This window comes from Pleurodeles waltl, chromosome 3_1, assembly GCF_031143425.1.
Source record: "Pleurodeles waltl isolate 20211129_DDA chromosome 3_1, aPleWal1.hap1.20221129, whole genome shotgun sequence".
In the NCBI taxonomy this organism is placed as follows: Eukaryota; Metazoa; Chordata; class Amphibia; order Caudata; family Salamandridae; genus Pleurodeles; species Pleurodeles waltl.
In genome coordinates, this window is record NC_090440.1 from 132,455,724 (window position 1) to 132,481,100 (window position 25,377).

General features: G+C 40.7%; 1 protein-coding gene across 3 annotated transcripts in view; it reads right to left on the minus strand.

Moving 5' to 3' along the window:
* Positions 1 to 5,841: 5,841 nt before the first annotated feature.
* BDNF (brain derived neurotrophic factor) overlaps positions 5,842 to 25,377 on the minus strand; it is a 230,292-nt gene continuing 210,756 nt past the window's right edge. For 2 of the 3 annotated variants that reach the window (XM_069221970.1, XM_069221968.1), the window contains exon 2: positions 6,307 to 9,574. In XM_069221970.1, coding sequence (XP_069078071.1) covers positions 8,810 to 9,553 — 744 coding nt within the window. In that variant the 5' untranslated portion in view covers positions 9,554 to 9,574 and the 3' untranslated portion in view covers positions 6,307 to 8,809. Of the gene's footprint in view, positions 9,575 to 25,377 lie in introns of all 3 variants that reach the window. The other variant, XM_069221969.1, reaches the window with a different exon arrangement.

The window sequence follows — 25,377 nt, forward strand, 5'->3', positions numbered from 1 at the left end:
TAAATAAATTAAAAATAATGTGGTAAAATGAAACCTGCAAAAGAAAATTCCTTGAATGTGAATAGCTCATGGGCCCATAACCAGTGCTACTGAACGGCAGGGGTACCTAGTACCACCTCAAAAACTTTGAATCCAATACCAGAAAGTCTCTAACCACATATCACAATCTTGCAGTTCCTGATTTCTCCCTTTGTCACAATGTTTCTGTCTTTATTTTTATTTTTATTTCCTCCTTTCCGTCTCTTGCTTCATGTCAAAGTCTGATGAAGAAAAATAAACGTCCCCCCCCAAAAAAAAAAAAAAAAAAAACTGAATGGCGGTGGGCCCCACCTTCAACCACCAACTTAAATTAGCCACTGAATTAGCATATGAGCCACTTTGGTGCAACAGTGATACTGCTAGGACAGTACCATGAGTCGGGTTACCATCTACTTTTTTTAATTATTTTGTATTTATTGCAGATACTTCTACAGGGTGGACCTCGCCTCGGGGCAGTGGATTTCTTCACATGTAACAGTGTACAGCCAATTAGAACAACAACAGAACAAAGGAAAGTAGGAGGGTGGGTCATTCTTTGAATTTCAGAGTTCATTTTAAAGAGGCTAGCGTGTTCCAACCAAGCCCAAGTTCTTCTGAGAGGTGGGGCTCCGAATTAGCTTAAGCCACTAAGGAACTCGAAGGTCGTTAAACAGAACCCAAACTGAAGAACTGTAGACATTTCAATGACTGTTACTTGCCAGCAAACGTCGGAGAAATTTTTCGTGTTAGAATGCAAGATTAATGTCTGAGCTATTGTGTTACAATGGACAGCTTTTAAAATGTGATCGAAATGCAACACAAAGGGTGGGCGAACGAGGCGCTGTTCTTTCATCGCCTAAATTCTGAATGAAGAGATTCGTCACACGCTCTTGTTGTTGTGATTTATGATAACCTGAGAGATGACCGGCTCTCCAGCTGTGCTGTAAATACACTCCTGCGTGTCACCGTTCTGTAGTTAATAATCTAATTTCAGTGTCTGTGTACTTTGTAATGTGCCCTGGCTTGGTGGAACAATGTGTGCGTGTTATTGACTGGTGTGCAAATAAGAAGTACGAGGCTCCGACTGCTGGGAGCTGAGGCTGAAACGCTTATACCAACAAAGGCTAGCACTATTTGAATGTTAAAAGGCTCAATTTCACAGCTTGGTGAACCTGCAGAGGAGCTAACGCCACGCGCACTTATCTTGAAGGCGGGCTGGCTTGGCGTTAACAGCCCGGGCGGGGCAGCCATATTAAGGAGGCAGGGAGTGGGGTTCAGAGGCCCTGTAGCACAAGGGGTAACCATAAAGGTGTGTTCGCGGGTGTACAACCTGGCTTAGGTGCACTTTCACGACTCCTTGCAAGTCACAAAACTTTACCGAGTTAAACAGAGACAGCTCTGCCAGTTTACACTTTCTAGTCCTACCTCGGAACATATATTGTGGACTCCTGCTCTGGCTGAGAATTTATTCCAATTTATGTTCCAGCTGGTGTAATGGCACATGGCGTATAATTACACCAGTTGTGTTGCCGGCACTTTAGAGCAAAAGTACGGTACAGTAGAGTTTTCTTTTTATTTTCTTATGTGGTAAAACCTCGTGCCCTGAACACCCCCGAAGTGTGCGAGCATTCCATTTACACTCATGCCCAAGACAGAAGTAAACATCCAACCATTTTCATGGAGGGAAGAGGTTGAATGGGAGTTTGTGAGTACTCAAAAGCTCAACCACTTGTGCTTTGGAGTTACCGCTCCTCACAAGCCGTTGCAATATGACATCATTTTTGTAGTAACATTGCATGTGAGTAATAAAGAGGTTCTGACTGCAGGATCACCTTCTGTGAATTCCTTGCAGCTGGAAGTGAAAACTTATAAGCAAAATAGCTTTGTAAATCAGTCCTAAAGTGTATGCGACTAAATTGCCTCACACATTGAGTGTAGAGTATAGAACTAGTGTTTTCTGCACGAGTCAGTTGCACCTTTATGACAATTATCAAGAAAGCAAGCTTAATAGTAGGTTAAAAATCAGTGATAAAACATTAGAAGTCATTTAAAAACTGAAAAATGGTGTAACAATATCAGGTAGCATCTAGAAAGAGTGTCAAAAGCACCTTTGAGCCCCCATTTAAAGTACAGGGTCAGTCTGAAAAAGACAGGTCCGAAAGGAAACTCTATTTTAAGAAACATATTGAACTATATTGAAGTCTCATGAATACGTTCAAGTATACTGTTCAATCTTTCTTTCATCAAACACCATTTCATTATTTCTTTCAGGAAAGGCTGTCCTTTGATAAATACTATGGCTACGAAATAAGAAACTGATCTCTATTTTGGACACAAATGATGCGGTTTATGGCTAGATTAAGGAGCTGATTAAGAGTATTGGGGACGGAAACACCCGTCTGCCAAACTTCTGACGGGGAGGTCACCACCATGCGGTGGACCTCCCCGTGGGCCCCATTACGACTTTCCCACTGGCCTGACCGGCAGAAACCAAGGTTTCCTCTGGTTAGCCCAGTGGGAAAATGGTGGTAACTTTGTCTCCAGCTCATAATACAGCCGGTGGCAATGCTGCTGCATGCAGGGGGCTCCAGCACCCTCAAAATGCGCACTGTCTGCACATTCCACTGGCATGAACAGTGCAGGGGCCCCCCTGTGGCCCCCTGCACCTGTTCTCTGACAGCCTTTTCGTGGCAGTGCTACCGCCACGCAAAGGCTGGTGGAGAACAAGGTTGTAATCAGCAGGGCTGCGCTGACTTCAGCGTGGTCTTGGCTGATTGCAAACAGCACCGCCGGCAGCCTGTTAGAATCACTGATCCTGTCTATGGCAGCGGGAGGTTGACGGGTCTGCCCGCCAACCTCGTAGCGTGGCAGTCGGACTGCCACTGCCGCAGCGGTCTGACTGCCTCCGCGAGTGCAGCAGTCATAGGACCGCCAGACTCATAATCTGGCTCTAAGTCTTTCACTTTGGCGGGCATACTTCACTCTTCTATTATTGTGGTGACAAAGATGCAGCATTTAAGATCGTTCTGTTTTATTTCAGTGTTAAACACAGGTAAAAGCGATTTTCTAAAACAACATGATTGTAAATGGGCCTAAATTTAATGCACATGCCCAATAATATGAAAAACTCATATTTATTCGGGGTCTATTTCTGGGTGCAAGCAGTAATGCACGTTTGCCCAAGGTTTTGCACTCATTGATGCTTTTATGGTCTGTTTCTAAAACAAAGTTGTAAACCTGCACCCACAGGTCTAAAATCTTACAAAGATGAAGGTTTTCAGGATTTTACATATTTTTCATCAGTAAAGCTAGAAAGCTTCAACAGTCACAGGTTTGTCTTAAAGTTTTGCATGGGGAAAATACGATTTCCGTTGTGCAGTTATGCCTAAAAAAACTCTCCTGGGGAATAATGATTCACCTTAGTGAAGCACCCAAAACCAATTTTGGGTATTTCCCCTTCCCCTTTACCCAATTGAGATGGATTTACTCCTACTCTTGTCACTTTTTTTACAAGGATTGAAGAGGTCAAACAGAAGTTTGTGAATACCCACAAACATGCAAGTTTGTGAGTAGTAACTTATGTGCACCAACTCCAGACTGTAGAAACCAGAAATTAACTAATATATAAGATGCACACTATTTCTTCTGGCCTCAAAGTTTTTCTTCTAAACATTCATTGCATCTTCTGGGCACCACATTTTCTGGATAGTACATACAAATATTTATTTCTGCAGAGTATTAATGCTCTTAGGTTTTGTGGTAGACCCAAAAGTATTGAGCTACTGCACAAGCATATCTTTAGGATTGTTTCTGGCACTTACAACATTTTAGGAAATATATTTTGAAAATACGTATTAAGATACATTGTTCATCCATGTTTTCTTGTTTCTGTATCAAAGTTCCTTTTGAATAGGCATGTAACTCTCTATGGGACAAGACCCAACCCAACTCTGGGATTTCAATGAAGGTAGTCTAGTGGGTGCAAATGGCTACATGGGGTAGGAGTAAAGGACAATGTTGACATTGATTTAAATGCCCTTAATATAGATATGGAGAACTATTCATGTTAAAGATCTGTAGTTCAATGTCTGAAAAACAAGTATCATCATCACAAATAAGGCCGACGCTTATACTCAGCAAGGAACACACAGCGCTCACATTGGTTTTACAGGCAGAGAAAAGTCACATGGTGCAAAAACAAGCTTTATGTATTTTGAAAATATATTTAGAAACATTAAAAATGTCTATATTTAAACATATATTATATGTTAATTAGTACACTTAAATAGCGTAATTTTATTTACAATATGCTTCAGATGCTTTAAGGAATAAATGCCAATTTCAATGCGTCAATAACATCATTATATAAATATACTCGAAATACAATAAATATTTATATTACACATGATTGATATATATATATATATATATATATATATATATATATATATATATATATAGTTTTCTTTTTCATATTGAGAACAAGGCCACAGACAGTAACTTACATTTTTAGAGAGTCTCACTTTTAACAAAGCAGTAGGCCTGTCGACATGCATGAAGTACCTTTGCCACAAACAGACCACGGCAAGACTTAACAAAAGTGACATGGAGATATCTTTCCTTTATATCTCAGTGGCGCTCAAACTGCTAAGGCTGTGATCAGTGGTGTCTCAGTCTGGGTGTCATGTGGCAATGCACTGCACTGTTAGCATACTCTCCAGATTTCAGAAATGTTTCAGCTCAACTCAGTGAAATACTTTGGAAAATGGGGGACGAAACTAATCCGTCATAAGCATCCCTTGAAAAGGATCCAGTTCAGGTTTTTGGGAGCACTGGACAGTAATACAAAACAGGAGTGGAAAGTGTTTCTGTTAATCTTTCTTAATCTTAGTGGGGAACACTTTGTGGCAGAACTTCCATCAATATTCAGCTGGTCTTTGACATTACCAAAGGGGACCAGCCTTTTGCAAATCAGCCCCTTCCCCCTCCAAATGGTGCAGTCTTGCCCAGAATGATAGGCTACACCCTCTCTCAAAAGAGACAACAAGGAACCATTAAGGTGTTTCGACCATAGGGGTATTCATATTGGTTGAGCTTTAAACCAACCATGTCCTTCCTACTTTTGTTCTCCATAGAGACTTTCAACGAAAAGGTTACTAGAAGGCTTTATTTATACCTTGGTTTACTTCAGCCTTTTCCTCTACCATCCTTTATAATATAAAACATTAGCCCAAATGGTCCAGTTTAGGTGAACTAGCACCGTACCTTCCAAAAGGCATTGAGTTTTAAAATGGCAAGGACTAGAAAAAGGTGTTCAGGTTGACACTGCCTCATCTGGCAATCTTACTTTAAGTTAAATAAAAATGGGTTAAACTACTGTGATGTGTAGCCTGTGTCCCTAGGCACAGTGAGAAAATAGCTACATACCCTGGCCTACTGCAGAAGGTGCATTGCCTGGGAAGAATGCTTCTTTTTTATTCTGTGGAGATATGCAGATGACTTCAGCCTACCCGCTAGTAAAACTATAATATGTAAATTGTGTCCTTTTGGTTCAAGAATGCATTGGGTGGTTGATGTTCTTCAGAGGGTACACGGCCTTCCAGTTCAGGATAGACTATTCCTCAGACCACACATGATGTTGCTGAGACTGTCACTTCAAGGTGCACTCATCCCATTGGAAAAGGGCCAATGCTGAAGTGTGTAAGGTTTATCATTTACAGTGAACAAAATCAAAAAGTAGTGGACTGGAATGTGGCCAGGAAAAACTCTCATAGGCTGAGATCCAGTAAAGTATACCACGTATTACTTTTTTGTTTTTTTCTTAGTTAAACACCATAGATTGATAGTTATGTTAAGACATGGATTATATGAATGCTTTGATTCTAGATTCAAGTTGTATTTCACTGATGATGCTCAACATGGCCAAAACCTTCCTGTGGTTATGTTTGTTATTCAGAGGGACTAGATCTGGCAGTTAGTGCTGAATTTTTCCTTTTGGAGAAGGACTAAGCCTGATTTGCATATGATTGGTCCTTGTTCATAGCATAGAAAATAATCAATGGACCGGGATGCAGCCCAGTGGCTAAGATTAATTGCTGTTGAGATTGTCAGGTAAATTTTTCGAATTTCAGCAAGGTTGACTAGGTCGGTAAAAGTACAGATTTTAGCTGAGTGAAAATAATTGTATTTTAAAAGTGGTCTATGTGAAATATGTTCAGAAAGCACTATATAAATAACAAAATATTCTTCAAGAGTTCTGCCCATCATTTTTTTTATTTTCTTGTATAGAAACAAAAAGTAGATAACAATGAGCCAAAGCACATTTGAGGTTTCTTTATATTGAGCCTAATGAAATCATCACTTCTTTTGCTTGCAGGCAATTGTTGCCTTAACGTCAGTGTGGATTTCATTGTTTGTGCCTGGGCTAATGCCACAAATTTATAGTCATTACAAAACGAAATTTCCTCAAGGAACCTTCGCTTCCCTTTATTATTTTCTTGTGAAGTTAATTTTTACTCACTTTTTCTCCATGTGTTTGCCAGACCAGTGGCGGTACAGTTGCTATGGTCCCAGAGATGGATAGGCAATCAGGCATCACAGAAATAAACAATAAAATACGTTTCAATTTCTTCCTGTTGCTTAAGTTGGTTTTCTAGCATGCGTATCGAAACGCTGGAGTTGTTTGTACTATAAACACTGAAAAAATAGATTCTCTCAATAATAAGCAGTACATCCAGGTACTCTCTCTATACAATTCTGCATGTTCCTCAATAGTAAAATCTGTAATTTTTTGTGAAACGATCTATTGGGGCACATGTGTCCAGTGTACCCCCAAGAGTGCTGGATCCAGGCCAGATTTTCAGAATATGTATGTAATGTAAATGTACATACAGTGACTCAAAATCAAGCTCATTTACGTATTTAACTGTTATGCTGAAAATCAGTAATGGATCTAACTGCCTTGACCTATGTCAGACATTCTTTATTGGATTTGTTCTAGAATTAGTTGTAAAAGATTGGATCTAACCTTTTTTCATGATCCGTCACATCCCCCAAACTATGATAGGACCTCTAGCACACAGAACACCGCCCGGCTCACTTTGAGACACTGTCATTTCCAGAGTTCTCCCAACTCTTTTCTTCTACACTTAACATTGCACACATTTGTCAGAGACCCATGGGATCATAATTCTACAGTACATGATTCATACCCAGAAGGCAGACTAATTAGTTCACGTACAGGTCACACACTATGGCCTCATTTTAGTCTGAAAGATGTGCTTGGTTTTGGTCACTGATGACCCACCTGTCATAGCGGGCGTTGTTGCCATTTGTTCAGTTGCTGCAAACCTCCTTGCTCATAAATGCTTTTGGAAGGTGGCACGTGAAACTCCACGCTAACAGCAGACCCATTTGAGCTGCCATCTGAGAAGGAACTCTGTGAGTCACCGTGGCATTCCAAGGAAACCTAGGGTGTTCATCATCACAACAGAGTCACGTTCTGTGTGGAAGCCATTTTGAAATTGGAAGGCTGAGGCAGATTTGATGCCTTTGGAAGATCATTAGTAGAACAGTATCTTGGTTGTAGAAAGCATACTTGCTATGGGCCACCGGTGGGTGAGTCCGTTGTGTCAACCTGAATTTCCTTTCCAAACTTGCAAAAGATTTTAAACTTATTTCAGCGAGATACCTCCACCCAACCTATCCGAGCATGGTTACCAACTAAGACTTAGGGCTGCTCATTAATCAAACATGTCCAAGAACATTAACTTTCTTCTCAAATTGACCAAGGCCACATGAATCTACCTTTTCGTTGCCTTTTATTCTCTAAATTCTTTAAAGTCTTTTTCTAGAGTTCTTTAATCAGAATATTTGACCTGGCCTTCCACACCTTTTGTATCTCTTGCAGCATACGCTATTATCATGATCATGCGGTATTTTCTTCATTTTTGACAAATTCTGTGCTTGATTTGGATTACTTGTGCCATATCTTATAAAGCTTCCATAAAATGCTTTCCAACACGACAAAGGGAACACACATTTAAATAAAAATACTCCACAAGAATAAACAGAAACAGCGTGGTGCATACGCAATAGCGTACAAGAAATGCTGCTTGCAAACCTGTAGGATGCAGGCCGGAACATTTAACATCAGCATTCTATTTTGGGTTGCCTTACTTTTTTTTATTATTTTTTTTTCAGTAGTCTGATTTGATATTGCAAACACCTTCACAACATACAAAATGAGTTAATTCTTGTCCAGAACAAGTCTCGATGATTGTGTTAACCTTTTGGGAATAAAAAAATAAACAGTAAAGCTATGACAACAGCACCGTGACATTGTTTTAATTCCAACGCTATCCGAAGTTAAAAGCAGTAAACAGAGAGACCACTAACAGGAATAAAGATACTTGCTGTCTAAAATGTAAACGGAATGTTTTGGTTCAAATTTAGCCTGAAAGAGGACAATTGATCAATTCACGATTGAAGCAGCATGCAATTTAGTTGTTTCACTTTTTTTACGCTTTCAATTCTTGGCAACGGCAACAAACCACAATGTAATCGAGGAATGTAATGCGGACTTAATTTTAAGTTGTGCGCAGATGACTTTTGATTCCCTCAAGGTCATGGATATGTTCAATAAATAGAGTGTAGAACCACTGTACTGTATAAACTTCATTTATACATGCAGTCCATAAAATAATTTTCTCGTACTGAATAATTTACCCTGTTATGTATATGTACAAATAGATAATTTCTGTCTCAATATAATCTATACATCATAAATTCACTATCTTCCCCTTTTAATGGTCAATGTACATACACATGAAGTGTCTATTCTGATAAACCGCCAGCCCACTTTCTTCTTGTTATCCATGGTGAGCGCGCGCACATACGACTGAGTAGTTCGGCACTGTGAGTTCCAGTACCTCTTGTCAATGCCCCTGCAGCCCTCCTTCATGTAACCCATAGGGTTGCATTTGGTCTCGTAGAAGTATTGCTTCAGTTGGCCTTTGGGTACTGGAACTTTTTCTAGAACAGTTACCGTCTGCCCCGACATGTCCACAGCAGTCTTTTTGTCAGATGCCGTCACCCACTCACTAATACTGTCACACACACTCAGCTCCCCACGGCGGGCGGGGTCAGAGTGACGTCGGACCCTCATGGACATATTTGCAGCATCCAAGTAGTTTTTGTACTCCTCCAGCAGAAAGAGAAGAGGGGGCTCCAAAGGCACTTGACTGCTCAGCATTACTCGAGATGTAAACATGTCCGCGTCCTTGTTCTCCTCACTGGGCCTCATGCTCTGCTCATCTTCAAGCATCTCCTCAATGACTTGTTCAAAAGTGTCTGCTAGTGAGGGCAACCCTCCTCTTGAACTGCCTTTAGGCCCACCTATGCTCTCCAGAGTCCCGTGGGTCCTCAGACCTGGGTACGCCAAGCTGCCTTGTCCTCTGATGCCGGCTTCTTTCATGGGGGCAGCTTTCATGCAACTGAAGTATGAAATAACCATAGTCAGGAAAAGGATGGTCATCACTCTTCTCACCTGGTGGAACTGCAGAAGGAGAAAAAGACCAAATAGTTTTTAGTTGAATGCATTTGTGAAACATCGGCAAACTTTATGGCAATAATTATGGTAAAAGGATTCAGTTCATAAACACTAATATCACAAAATCTAAATGCTCCTGCCAAGTCAGGGTTTGAGCCTGCCTATCATCATGCCTTGTTGTACCTCAAATTTCTGATGTATTTGCAAAACACCAGGCTTTTTCTGAAACATTTTTGCTAAAAATTCCCAAATGGAGTACACTTTTACAGAACCATACATTTTTTAAAATTCTAGATCACATTTTTTGTCAGTGTGCTGTAAATGCAATTTGCACAGTTCTGCACAAGAGATGATATATTGGAAAATAGTCTTTGGATTGTGCTTAAGGGTAGATTAAGGTTTTATCAAAGCCTGGTAATCGGGGCAATTCAGGACACTTAAGCCCACTTCAGCAAACTAATATTTCCCAAGGTCGGCCAGCTTCCCGTGACCATTGTTAAAAGCCAAAATTGCAGTCTGCACATCAGATTTTATAGCGTAGCGTGTCCTGTGCATGGCAGGGAAGACATCCATTGCCATGGCCGACTGTAGCCTGGCTTGGGTGGGAGGCTGTAGTCTGCTCCTGGTGGTACTTGAGATTCGGGTAGGGGTTGGGCTATACCTGTGCCTATCATCCCCTTTCTGAGGTTCTGCATCCAGTAAACCTGTGCTCAGGGTTCCCGCACATGGTAATTACATTGCAAGAACAACTGGCCACTCAGGATGACCTGGAGCGGTATCCAACAGAGAATTCACTCCAGACAACTCGGAATGAGGCCCTCAATGGTACACAATTTATTGAGCTCAGAAGATTGAACAGCGGTGTTGTCCTTGCTGGATTTGATCCTGTGGCATACAATTTCCACAAGGATCTGTCTAACAAGTGCTTAACTAACTGGGGTATAGTAGTAAACAAATACAAGAACAAGGAAGAAGTGCTGCTGCTACATGATATAATTATACAAATCATTATTAATGTTATGATTATTATTGATATTAGCAGTACTAGAATGTTCATTACTATTATCAGTAGCATAATATTTGTGTTATTATCAGTATTAGTATATCAACAACAATAATGTTGTTGTAATAAAGTACACTATTACTATATCACGTTTCTAGTGTAATTTAAACAGATTCAGTGGCACAATATGATTTACACATAGCCACTGACTACGATCACTATCACCAGATACAAGATTATAGTAGTTGATGGGTAAGTAGGGAGATAGCCAACTTACTTGGGGGAGTTAGCATCCATCAATCAAATGATGGTGTGTCTGGGTGATGGAAGTGTTTTTGTGTTACTGCATGATTTATTGGTCACTATCATGCCCGTGGTGGCCAGGTCTTTCCACTAGACACTCATATTCTAAGAGTGGAGTCTCTCTGTTTGAAAGAAAGCACAGACTTCTTAATGCTCTAGACATTAAGAAGTCTGTGCTTCGTTTCAAACAGAGAACCGCATCAAACTATTTTAGTGCTGGCACAGACATTTCCCCAATCCATCCTGCATACGAATCCATGTCATTGCACAAGTTCTGAATGCACACATTCATAAGCAAGTAACCAAAGTCCCTAGTTCTTGTTAAAGGACTTATGCTTACAATGTATTAAGCAAATTGGATTAAGGAAAGCTGCATTGCAACCTCCTAACGAAATTATGAGGCTGGGTAAGTAGGAGCTTTAAAAATGCCATGGACCAGCTGTTCCCAATCTCAGAGGCACTTGAAGTTTTACCAAGCCCTGAGAAAAATATCAGATGTAGTATTTCTTCAAACTGGAAAGTGTGTGGCATGATAAATCAGCCTCCAATAGAGACTAGTGCCAACAAAGGTAGAGTTTCACGTGTTCCTTTAAATCCGAGCAAATGGGATCATATGCACTAGGAATGAGAGGTTCTAATAGAAAAGGCAGCTCTACTGCCAGGCCACCCTTCTCTTAAGAGGGGTTAGAACATGAGAAAGAGAAGTGGTGTGTAGCAAAGAGTTCTAGGACGTGGGTACATGAAGTATGACTTCTGCCCACGCCTTGCAGGAAACGTTGTACTGTAGATAAATATGTCAGTGCACATGGTTCAAAACGCTATTAAAGCTACTCAGTACCCTTACTATTGCTTGCATCAGTTCTATTCACACTTTAAAAATATATATGAATATCCTGTACCTCTAAACTATGAGTGGCTGATGGCTAGCGGAAGACTGACAGACAGGGAAACAGACAGACTAACAGGCAGACACGAATTGATATGCATGTGTGACACTTCACTATTAACAATCTCAACCTTTCATGTCATCCAGGCCTTTGTGGGAAAATAATGAATACGATATCGGTGTAGATGTTAGTGGCAAAAAACGTGTCTTAACCCTCTAATTCAAAGACAATTGCGGTTCTAATGTTGTATGCTACTTTTCAGTGTATTCCCTTGAGCATGGAGGAACAAGGTCAAATGCAAACCATTGCTGCAATCATAACCCTCATGTGCTGCTATGCTGACGGTGACTACATTACTTTTTACTCCCCAGAGCATCATTAGAATCTTTTCCTCAGCCCTTTTTCTTTGCTTTTCCAGCACTGAAAACTATGGCACTCATTCTCATTCTCTGCCCTTCCCAAGCACCAAGTGATGCTATTAGCGTTGTAAATTGCTAACTGGACTTTTCTTGCCACGTAAATTGAAAAAGAAGAGTGAAACAGTTGACAGAAGTGAGTCAATTCAAAGCGCCATGGACACCATGAGCGTGAGCGCGAAAGTTATTGGCGCCCTGCGTGAAGCTCCAGAAAGGAAGAGGCTGGGATGAAAAGGCAAACAGAAACCGGAGGATTGGCCATCACATGCTTTCTCCCATCACACGCTGTAACAGGAGAAAGCATGTGATAGTGTGATGGCCAACAAAAATGTTCACTTAGTGAAATCGCCTGGGAGGGAACTCAGCACACAAAGGAGGGACATTTCCCAAAATGCACCAATAAAAATGAAGCATTTAAGACAAGCGCAGCAAAGAATGACGAGCAAGAGGGGATGTGGTTAAAAACCCACAGAGAGATTACAACAGGCCAGAGCGCTTGCGCGCTTGACCCTAATAAGAAACTGCATCGACCTACAGGGTACTATAATCTATTGGTCCCATGTCTTCAAGCTTTCCCGTTCTAAACATTCCTGATTCTTTAAATCCATCCAAGGCAACTACTTCACCATAGCTCAACTTTCATGATTTTCCAAAAATGGTGGGCGGATTCTGCAAGCCTTCCTTAAAGCCTGGCATACCGTGAACTCATACCAATCAGGCTTTCTACTCAGACAGCATCAAACCATGCTGTTCTCAGTCTGTAATCACATCCTCACAGGCCAGATCTACCTTACCATTTATTCCTTCTGGACCTCTCTACTACTTCTGACAACTATCCCGCACCAACCACCCAGAGAGACTACTTAGGTGCGATTTGCACCACGATAAAATGGATTCACTCTTTTCTAACATATGGAAACAACAGAGCAATCTTTGTTTTTTTGCTATAACCTGATAACAGTTACTCATGGCACCCCCATGACTACTCTCCTGCAACACTTACAACTTCAGTCCAACCCTTAGCATTTGTGATCGATTGGTTGATTGATTGACTGATTGATAGATTTCTAACGTACATATACTTATTAGGGAGATTCATAGATATCAAAGTGCTCAGAAATGCCTTAGACTGACAAAAAGTTGAGAACCGGATGACTCTCCTCATGCACCTGACCCAAACCTCACTCCGGCTCCTGGAGAAGCTTTTCCTCCCTGGATTGCAGCCACTGCCCCTCTTCCAGAGGCCATCAATCACTGCCACAGAGCAGACAGGGCTTCGAGACCTGCCTGGTCTCTGCTTGGCAGCCCTTCACCTTGCGTCATTGAAATGCCCCACTTGATCAGTGTAATATAAGACACACATTACACATGCTCTTTGTATGCTGCTTTGATTCTAATGCTGGGCTAGTTATTCTCTCTGTTTAGTGATTGCAAGCTATGAGACTCGTAGCCTGCAAACTATGAACACTGTGGTGTCTGCAGGCCGGGTCTTGTGATTTACAGGACTGATGCATCCATTCCATAAACATGTTTTAAACCTCATGGCCACCGGTTTGAATCCCAGTGGCTCCACTCAGTCTTTTAGCCTTTCAAGGTAGATATAGTAAATACCACTGGGTAACAATTAACACCTGTAATTTAGTGTCAGTGTGCATTTTATAAACAGACGGTGTGTTATGTTATATACAAGACAAATGGAGTCAATTGGCTATCTGTGAAGGTGACTGGTAGCATAGTCAACAAAATCAGCCTTGCTGGAGCATAAATTGATTTACTATTTGCAACTTCAGTGAGTGTGGACATTTCTGGGCAAGGACCAGTAACAGCTGCCGCCAGTAGAAGAAATGTGAGAAGAGTGGATAAACTCTGCATCATTGCAAAGTTCTATGACTTGAGATGATTAATACATACCAATCCCCCTCCAAGATTTGTTGACGTGACCATAAAAATTGCACTTACACTCACTTGGCATAATTATACAACATTTACAACCAATGTACCCTTTTTTACGCCTCATGTGAAATCATATGACAGGCATAAACCCATTTACGCACGTGGAGAGCTCGTTCACAAGTGAGTAGGTCTCCGCACCCACAAATAACACTCAAGGGATGGGAAAATGGACATTCTATAGCATATTTACTGTTAGGCATTTGTGAAAGCACACAAATCATATGTTTGCATTCAGAAACCCTTCTCATTTTGGCTTCTCACCATGGAATGGGCCTTATTTTTACTCCAAGGCTGGAGTAAATCCCTTTCCATGGTAGGAAACAGAATGAATCATCCACATATTTAGTGAAGATTTGGAGAAAGGTTTTCTCCATGGAGAAAAATATGCTCCCTGTGAAGGAAAAAAATGAACTAAATGTACATCTGCCTAGGGATCCTATTCCCTCTTTGTGGGGATCTGCGCTATGCAAAACTCTACTCACTCGAAAAGGGTTCCACTGGGAATATGATGTGAGCTTCAGAGGCACTTACATGGAACCCTTCGCTTTCCATGTGTATTCCATAGAATAATTGTGAATCTCGGAAAGTGGTAAATCTTCAAACATGCATAAGTGTAAATGCGCAATTGTAGATTTACTATTTTTTGTGAATGAGGCCAACTGTCTCCTAGAAAAACATAGGCTTTGGTCTAAGTGAACAAACTTAAAGTGTAGGGGTCCCCGTGTTCTGCATGGGCTGCAGAGGCGTATGTTATGCTCTTAGAATTTACCCACCAAACATGAATTTGCACTACACATCATCATTCTTTGTATCGAGGACAGATTGGTTCCTACGAAAAAGCAATCCATTCAAATTTGCTACATTTGAGCAGTCTACAACCATTATTAACTAGATCAGAAAAATGGTAGATGACAGGATCAAATATCGAACGATAGAAGCACATGAGCTAAAAACAAAGTAAATAAAGTGTGATAAACAATCAAAACTGAGCAAATGCACCAAGTGGAGGTCTTTGTTTTCAAAATCTGCTTTTTCCAATTCACAGTTCTTATCACTCCCTGGACAACAGAAAGCATATGGACACATAGACTGCTAAAGTTTTTCTATTTTTGTTTTACAAAAAAACAAAGTTTTCAAAACCTAAAGTACCAAAAAATTTGCCGCACATAAATATATTTCTGTGAAATGTTGGATCTGCACCTGAATCCATTTTCCAGCTTTGGTCCCCATTTGTTAGGTCTAGAGTTACAGAAGTAAATTTACCCAGTCTTAACAGATGTGGGACTCAAGTTTGCAGATTTAGGAATTAAAAACAGGTTGCCACCTATATAAAAAAAAGGTCGAAATGTTGCTAATTTCTATTTTTGGAATCGATGTTTTTCTGTCTATCAGTCTCATTCATAGGCTGGCAGGTGGCCAACCATTACAGATCCCCAACTGGTGGCAGGGATTTTTTGCTAAAAGTTCATCCTGCTCCACAAATTCAACTAGCGTGTACCTTAAGAGAAGGCTAGATTTGGCAGAGGGCCACAATTTGCTGTCTCTGAGCATCTAGGCGTGGCCCTTTGCCCGACCGGCGTGACATGTTTCAGATGCTGACATTCACACCATATGCTAAATAATATTTTTATGTCAATTTTTGATATGCTAATAGGAAAGCATACATTTCGTAAAGCACTACTTATTTACATCTCTCCGTACTGCCTGTACTTCTGTGTGTGTGTTGACATTCTTTCGTTGAATTTTTCCTTACACTCAACAACATCATTTGTAGACAGAATGGGCCATTTTTCACTAAATTTACTTTCGGGGGATTGTTCAGCTGCACAGAAGAATGGTTAGCTACCCACGGCAGACGCCTTCTGTTTATTTTACTAGCACCGAGACATTTTTGTATTTAACTTTGCATGCACGTGTTCGCAGTCCTTCCTCCCTTCACACGCCCCACGTGTCTACTTGTTTAAAGATATTAACTGCCCAATGGTAAAATGTATTAACAAATGCTAAATTTCCTCCTTAGGTCACAGGCATGTAGTTAAATGCATGTGTTAATTGACTCAGAGGATAATTGTGAAATAAAACACTTAAGTAGTGCAATCTTGTAGTCAGGACATCAAAAACCTCTTAAAAGACAAAATAATTAATTAAATTACAGCCACAGAACAACTTTTTTAGTGTTATTGCTCTGTAATCACGATAGTCTTGAATTGCCTCTGCTGGGGGTTTTAATTGCTGTTCTTGCCCACCCAGCAATTATGGGCCAGAGCGGAAGGCAAGAATTGATTTGATTTTGGTTTGTAAAGCGCATGGTTACCCAGAGGTGTCCTGTTGCTGATGAGGTTAAATGCAATTAATAAGCAGACACAAACCTCCGAAAGGTTGAAGCCAGTTAGGATAGTGACCCCTTGCCCCTACTCGCACGCAATATATGCAGACACACGCCCACTCTTGTCTGCCTCCTGTCTCCGTTTCACATGGCCGATGAAGTCAGAGTGCAGGCCACCAACAGTAGTTGATGTCAGCATTCTAAGCATTCTGATTGGCTTCGCCAATCAGAGCGTTCCAAACATGGTGCAGGTCAATGATTAATTAGCTGCTTGTAGTTCTAAAAAGGTGACCAAAGATCTAGATTACGTCTGGAGCTAATCTCTTTCTGTACCCAAATTTGCAATGATATTCACTGCTGCTACTCCTCCAAGAGTTTAATGAGAAACGTTACCTAGCAACCGTGATACAACTGCAAAAACAAGCCAAGAATGTCAAGGGACATCTACTCTATGTTGGAATGCGAGACTGGAACAGTAGCAACATGAATATTTACACAGTGCTCCATCGAAGATAGACACAATATGCAATGCTTGGGCCTCTCTCTTGTCCATCCGGGATGCCATGGTGTGCACATCATCAGGTCTATACAAGCCTGTTGAACAGTAGGAGACGCATTGGCTTACATCAGGGAGTTGTTAAAACAAGATGCGCTACAGCCTGACTTAATGGGTCATTATCTGCAGAATACAGACAAAACCGTTCAGGTACATGAGTGAGGACTGTGTTTGCCTTGAAATTGTGCAGTTGCTGGAATATATGTACTTAACTTTTAGTGTTAAAGAAGGGTGTTTTTAATTGATTTTTTTCTTAGAGTCTGGTCCCAGAATATCATTGTCAGAATGTTGCCGGAAGTAAACATTGTGTTCTAAATATTCTCTACAAAATATAGCCTCTTTGGAGCTAATAATATAAAATCTACACCCGAAAAGGACTATTTTATTGTATATTTTTAGTATTATGTCCTTCACTATAAGATGGCTCAGGTCGTGATGCTGCACTTGTCACTGTTAACAACCATAATAAAACTATTTACAAAAAACATGTTATTTGGGCTATAATATGAGGACACAATATTTTTGTCAGACACTATTTCTGTATACCATATTCCCATTGATAAAAAAGGCTATCAAATAGTGTGCTAATAGTGGGAAATTCCTAAAGATGGTGTATTTGTGGAGGACACTTGTTGAGTTTAACATGCCTGATAGATTTTCTTTTGGTATAAAAAAAAAACTTTATTAATCATTTTGTATCATAGCACGTACAAAAATAGCCAAGTGCCACAAAGGAGAGGAGTACACACTACCAATAACGACATCCTTATAACTTCGAAAAAGCAGAAGGAGATTCACGTCCCGTGACCATATACAAAAAATTTAATAAATTAAGCAGGGGTAGAACGGTTCATAATGCACTATAACCGTGATGATGTGCTCTAAGAGTATGGTACAAATTTTACGAAGAAAGAGGAGAAGTGACAGGGGCATCACGGTCATTTGGTCTGAGGGATAATAAGTAGCCTCAAAGGAGTTGCCAAATGTTCTTTGGTTGTGCAAGGTTACTTATACCTCACTCATCATGTCATAATATACCAAGCTTTTGATCCAGGCCTTTGTGGTGGAATGTACACCATTGCCCCAATCCAATGCTATTGTGTCTTATTGAATTTGTTACACCTTGTACACTAAATTACAGCAATTCTACTAAAACTCACTTTTCTTGACAATTTGCTCAACAACTCGACCATAGCTAAGCATTATATTGGATTTAAAAGATCTCTTGCATGGCACGGGATCTAAATCATCATTTAGAATTACCAATCCTTTCATCTTGAACCATTCCACCAATTCCAATCTGCAAAAACAAGTAAATCATACAATTGAGCTTTCTCTCTTAAGAAAACTGCACCAACAAACTAACTAGGAGATATGGTGAAGCGAGGTTCTTGGTTTCTAATCCTAGCTCTACCACGAGACTAAGATCTTTGATCCTTTGCAGAGGCATTTAACTCATAGAGTCTTAGGCATACAAAGGGTTTGGCTGGCACAGAGTAATTTTGGTCTGCGCCTGCAGAGTTTTATAATGGTAAATTGATGGTATATTTGTCTCACTTAGCACCTGCACACAGCCATAGGTAAAAACATCTATTGTCTCAGGGCCCTTCAGTTCTAAAAATTGGAGTGTGCACCAGAGTCAAAGGTATTATATAAAACAACTTCTCCTGTGTGAGGCATCAAGGTAAACTTGGTGGGAATTTTTAACCACAAATGATGCACCCCTTTTATTTCCCAAAATGAACATATCAACTTGAGACCGCAATACGAGTAAATTGAGGTGAAGCTCCCGCCATTTTATTTGATGACGACATTTTCTACCACCGTTTCTTTAAGTGAGAGAAACCCTTGAGCTTACTCGCCATGTACAAGGTTTCCTCATAAATGAGCACTTTTGTTATCTGCAGCAATCATGAATCAGATGCATGGTCCCATGCGCTGCCTCTCCCACAGCCCCCTCACTTCGTGAAGCAACTGATAACCACCCATGTCCCCAAAGTAGCACACGGGTATGAAAGCGAAGGGCGCCTTTGTGGGGGTAATTCCTGCCTTCTGAGTCACGAGGGTAGACATTCACCGCGCGCGGAGCTGCGCGAGCCCATTTACATTGAAGCCCTCCGCCTTTATGACTAAACAGCTGCTTTGTGACACTGTCCTTCGTGAGTAATCGTCCATTATAAATCAAGAACAACATATTTCTATAACTCTTTGTAATTTCCCCACTGCAGAAACAAATAGCCCGGAGGTCCTCGGTGCGCGCTTCTATATCATGAATTACCAATAACTTTCACCCACGCACGTCACGAGTCAATGAAAGCGTCAATCAGCCGAGCTGCAAAGCTCTTCATAAAGTGCTTGAAAGCGGAGGGCGAACTTGTGCTTGGTGTTTTATGACTTGCGACTGATTGTCTCTAATCGGGCTCTGTAACAGTTTTCAGACCAGAACGCTGTGAACCTGATGTTACAGTATCCTAGATGGAATGGTGTCCCTACCAAGATGTAACCTTACATGATGGTGCAAGAGTCACTCAAAATAAATCAGACTTTTTAAACTATCATCACTTACAACTCACATACAGACCTGGAATATGGTAAATTGTCCTAAGCCTACCAGTTAATCCATAAGTATTTTTCACATTGGCTATATATATTAATGTATGTACGTGGCATACAATTTAAATAGTTGAAGGCTAATTAGTTATTAATATTATTTAAAAAAAAGTATGCAATATAATATTCATTAACAGTAACAAACAATGCCGTGTAATCTATCTATCTATCTAATAATAAAAATGAACTTTTTGTGTAGTCATGCCTCATCCCCATGTTGTGCTGAATTTTACTGCTGGTTTTTAGATTATGCAGACAGGGTCGCTGCTGTTCAGTGCCCAGTGTATGTTCTTTGACCCCTAAAGATGTAAAAATTGGCTAATCCCCGAATGGCATATCCCACTCACCTGTAAGGCAATTATATATGGTGTAGAAACTACAACTATGGCATAGAAATATAAATGTCACCTGTAGACTGCAGCACTTATTGAGCCTTCCCCTAGTGAGACAAGTGAAAACACGGCTTCAGGCCCACCCTGTGTGGGCTGCCAGCAGCAGCTTTACTCTGCTACACATAGTGGCCAAAATCACCCTTTTGACAGTTGACTTTAAATATTAAATGTCAGCCCTAAGTACACCTTGCTGCCCACAGACTAGGGTGCATAATTTTAAGAGTGGAATACGTGCAGCATTAGAAATGCAGTGCTCCCCCAGAAGTGTATAACGTTTGACCTGTATCAGCTACAGATTTAATTCAAAGACTTGTTTTTATATTTTAGAAAAATACATTCTTATGATGTCAGATATTTATTAAATATATGGGACATTTAACTTTTAAAAAGTTACCTTTACCCTGCCAGAAGCTGCTGGACACAAATTTGCATTAGCTTTCCAGACACTGACCAGCCTGTACTAGGCCTGAATGCGGTGTGATAGAGGTGTGAAAACTGCTTCCCGAACAGAGATAACAGCCTGGCTGTGGTGAGGCGTTTTTCCCCAGGCATGAAGACCAGTTGGGGTGGGCTCAGGAACTAACTTCAAAGGGTCCGGCCCCATTACAAGTGGATGTTAGGTGACACCTGGAAAAGGCCCAACTTTTTTCTTCATAGTCAGGCTGGCACCTAAATCCAGTGTGAGGAAAGCTGCCCCCAAAACTGGTCGAGTAGCTACAGGAGACTACTCATTACCCATCCACACCTCTGGGTGGGCACACAGGCTCTGTACAATGGAAGAAGTGTTTTCCCATCTTGGATTTTGAGAGTGAGAGGAGCTATGGAATTGTTTGTAGTACAGCAAACAGGATATGCTGCAAAAGTGGGCTGGGGTGCCCCTAGAAACTTTTACACCATTGGTTAGGGAGTGCCCAGACATCACTTCCACTTGCTAACTGTTGCCAGGCATAAATGGGACGCCCAACTGTACCATCTTCAGAATACCCTCTAGACCTATGGAAGACCAGAAGAATGAGGGAATCTGAAGGGCAGGGCCTGCTACCACTTGTACATAGGACTAAGAAGTAGACTCTAAGGGTCAGTTGGCTGACCTCATGTGAGGCTACAGAGACACAACAAGCTGCAAAAACTATTTTTCCTAAAGCACCCTGTTGACCAGTACCAACAAGACCTGGACAGGACCCTGGTGTTGGCCTCTGCCTCACACCAGGCGAGTCTATAAGTGCCTCTCCAGAGGTTTTGGGGGCCTTAGAAGTGTACTCCTGTCATTGTTTGGGCATCAGAAGAAAGTCTGGAAGCTTTGAAATATATTTCCTCCAGAGCTTCAGCAGAAGCCGCAGGAAAAATTGACTGACTGGCAGTTCTATAGATTGAGACTGATTTTAGCTTTGTCCTGCTTAAGGCTGCCAGCATCTCTGGAAAAATATTTTTAAAAAACTATTCTGCATTTGGAACGTTTTCAGTGAGAAATTTCCAAAGATCAGAGCTCCAGTGAGACAAACCTACTTAAGGTATCTGGATTTCAGTTCCATGAAAATTACTACAAATTAAGCGGTAGCCCACTCAAGGATAATTTATCTTCTCAAAAAATGACAGTTGGGACTCATAAGAAATGTCAATCCTTTTCTAAAAGAAACCCGAAAAAGTAACCATTCTGCATTGGGCCTTAGAATTTTTCCCAACCTTTTTACTTCCAAACTCTCACCAGGACAAATCTACTTGGTGTATTTGACCTGGGTTCCATCATGGTCCACCTCAAATCATGCCTAAGCCCCAGTCTACAGCGACCATTGACTACCATTGGCTCTTTGTGCTTTTTGTTTGCACTATTTTCACTTACTTTTTTAAAATTCATATCTCCAGTTCCCCTTATTGGATTGCTGTTGTGCTGGTGTCTTTTTGATTATTAAATTAGTCTCTCTTTTTATATACTGAAACCTTTCACTGGACCTAAAAGGTTAGTGACTTTTTTTTACCCGTGGTAGACTACTGACCTCCCTGATACAAATTATCTTTTTCACAATATATTTATACAATGCTATTGAAAACAAATGTGGCACAATAAAACTTGATTTTTACAAACAAAGATTTACACTTTATTTCTATAATAACTCTTACAGTGCAGTCTAGCTGATCTTAGAAAACACTGCTTGTTGCCTAATAAATCGCATACTGACATGATAAACCTTAAGTGATAGTATATCAATACATTTGTTTTCATTCCTTTATGCTTTGGCTATGGTTAATTACATTTGTTCATAATTATGTAATATGAATAGAACAAGATAGCATGCACCATATGTCAAATGCTCAGAGTGTAATATATACGGTTTATTCTCATATGCATGCACGAAGGAACTCAGGCACACATAAACACTCACACAGTTTTGAGTCTTCGGGATAGATTTAATATTCAGTGCACAGATCTGTATGAAGAAATGCATACTGATGACTCCAGGTTTTTGCTGGCAGAGTTGTTGTATTTATATAACATATTAGTACAAGTGTGGAGGAGTATATGTCAGGCTTGTACCAGTTCTACCTTCAAAACGTTGTCAGTGTGGTCTTGAATGGAAGTGGCAGGCCTGCTTGCAACAGCAGGACTCCATTCATCCCTGACATAAATAGCATGTGGAAAGTGACTTCTTTTTATGAAGTACCTTCTTACTTACAGGAACCTTTGCAGATGTAGTCTTTGGACCAGCATCTGTGCAATAGTGTGAAGAGATGGAAATGACACAGAAATTAACAGCCAGAATTGATCACCGTGCACTTTAAGGTTTACCTGCATGAACAAGGCACAGTGTGCCTGAAGGGAGAATGTAGTTCCTTTGGGAGAATGTGTGTTATCCTTCCCTCCTTTGTGCATATACACTAATATATCTTTAACTCTGTGCTCTTACTGGCGGTATGAGAGTGCAGCACCAAATCAGATTTTCAGGATAACCAGTGACTTTGCAAATATCCCTTTTCAGAGTATTTATTGTATGCAGATTCATCACATAAATGTTAAATGTAACAAAATGCCCAACTCGTTACAGCCACTGATGAATATCATTTAGAACCCGTGTCTTGGGGTTGCTTAGGGACTATTGAAGTGAGGACTCTAAGCATTGAAAGGCAAAGTGCAAATGGAAATTGATCAAATCTTAATGTTATTTAGGATTCAACATTTGTTAGAAATGGGGTCTCTAGTTGGCAGAGGTATACACCTTTTTCTAAGTAGGGACCACAATCCTACAGCATAAAGCCAGGGTAGGCTAATCAATACTTTGATGGACTTCCTTGCTTAAAGTGATAGAACATGGAGAATTGTCCACTACTGCAGGGGCACTTGCCAGTTCTGTGCCTTTCTGAAGTCAGTTGGGCTCCTCTGCCTATACTCTCAGGTGCTACTGAACTGACCAATGGGAAACCCTTTTCCTTATCTGTGGACCCAAGCCAGGGCACTCCCAGGTAGACTGGGAGCCTGTGAAAGTTCTCTCCAGCCCGACAACTGTGTTGCTGGGTTGTAGAGAGCCTACTGTGCATGTGTGTTTGGCCGACCCAAGACAGACGGCCAAACACACATGCGCTCTGAGGGGCAGTGCTGTGCACTCCCCTTCACTGCTCCTCATCCCAAATGCCCCGCCCCTTTCACAAAGAAGGGATAATGAACATAGTTTATTATCCCCTCATTGTGAAAGTTTTGCAGCTTCTGCTGCTAGCAGGGGGGCCACGCTCTACTGCCCTAACTGAGGAGCTGTCACTGAGCACAGGGATGTCTTAAAACATGAGTCAACAGTTTCTTTAGAAAGGGAATGTTTCTTTTCAACTTTGCTCATACACTAGAAAGACATAACGATAATATTTGAGTCGCTTAGTATATACAATATTGAATATATTATTAACTTTAATTGAAAAGAAACTTTTGTATTGTACTTAGTAACTCCTCCAAAATATACAACATCATTTACACACAATTAGCAGTGTCACTGGGGACTAAGCTAAAAATATGTGAACTGTTGCTTTAAAGTGCTGTGTCAATATTGTCAGCACTTATCTAGTTCTGACTCCCTTTTTATATGCATGCATTTCTCTCCTGGTGGACATGAGCAGCACTGCAAATGCGATCAGCATCCCGGGTTTGCTTCCACCCTTGGACTACAGATATGTTGCTACTATGAATTGCATTGAAATGTTAATGATGCCTTTAACATAGAAGGAGCGCAGGTCTTCTTCCTCTGGCAGCAAGAGTTTAACTGTGGCTTGAACCCAGTAGTGTAACCAATGTGTCCTGGGCCCTTCTGCATGAAGGAAATTTCCTCAGCCTCTGTTTGAACTGCAGCAATAACCACAGTTCACTAGTCTCCTGGTGTCTCTAGGCCCAGGTGCCATGGCACCTGCTGCACCATAGGAAACTATGCCCCTGCTTGATTCGTATATTTCTCTACTGATTAAGTGTGCTACATTTCTTTTACATCATTATTGCACATGTTACTGGTTGACAGGGGTGTGAGCCGTGGTCAAGCAGCTACCACAATCCTAGTCAGGGTAAGGCAAAAGTTAACCTGTGCTCAACCCATGGTAGCTTGGCACAGAGCAGCCAGGCTTAACTTGTGCAGACAATGTGTAATGTATTTTTGCAACACCTTAAGCAGCAAAACAGTGAAAACACCACACAAAATGGTCCCACACCAGATTAGAAAAATTTAATTTAATTTAATATATAAAACATGACCAAAGCACAAAAATCCAATTAGTAGAATCGAAGATATTGAATTTAAAAGTTTTGAGGGAAAATAGCAGCAGCAAAATGCACACAGTCCTAAAGCTAACAATAAAAATGTATCAAAATGTAGGAGTAAGAAGGCAAAATGTTTGGGAATGTGTGAGAAATTGGGTTTCTAGTTGTCAGAGTATGCATCCTGAAAGAAACAGGAATCACAATCCTAATCAGGGTAAGTCAGATACACACTTCGAGATGACCTGTGTGCACCCTCTAGTACATTAGCACAGAGCAGTCAGGCTAATTTAAAGAGACAAAGAGTAAAGTATTTGTGCAACACAATCACAGTAACACAATGAAAACACCATAAAAAGACTCCACGCAGGTTTAGAAATAGAGATCATTTTATAAATAAATCAACACCAAAACAACAAAAATTCAATAAGTAGAAGTCAAGTTTTGATTTTTTTAAAGAAAGAAAAGAGTTCTAGCTCCTAAAAACAATAAGCGCCAATGGGGGTTATCCACTACCTGTCCTGTGGACATATTGGGTAGTCCTTGTTGTGGTTAAAAGAATGGGGGTTATCTGGTCACACTGGATCGGGGCAAAGTTAAAAGTTCAGACTGACCAAGATGGAAGGCAGGCAGGGGACAA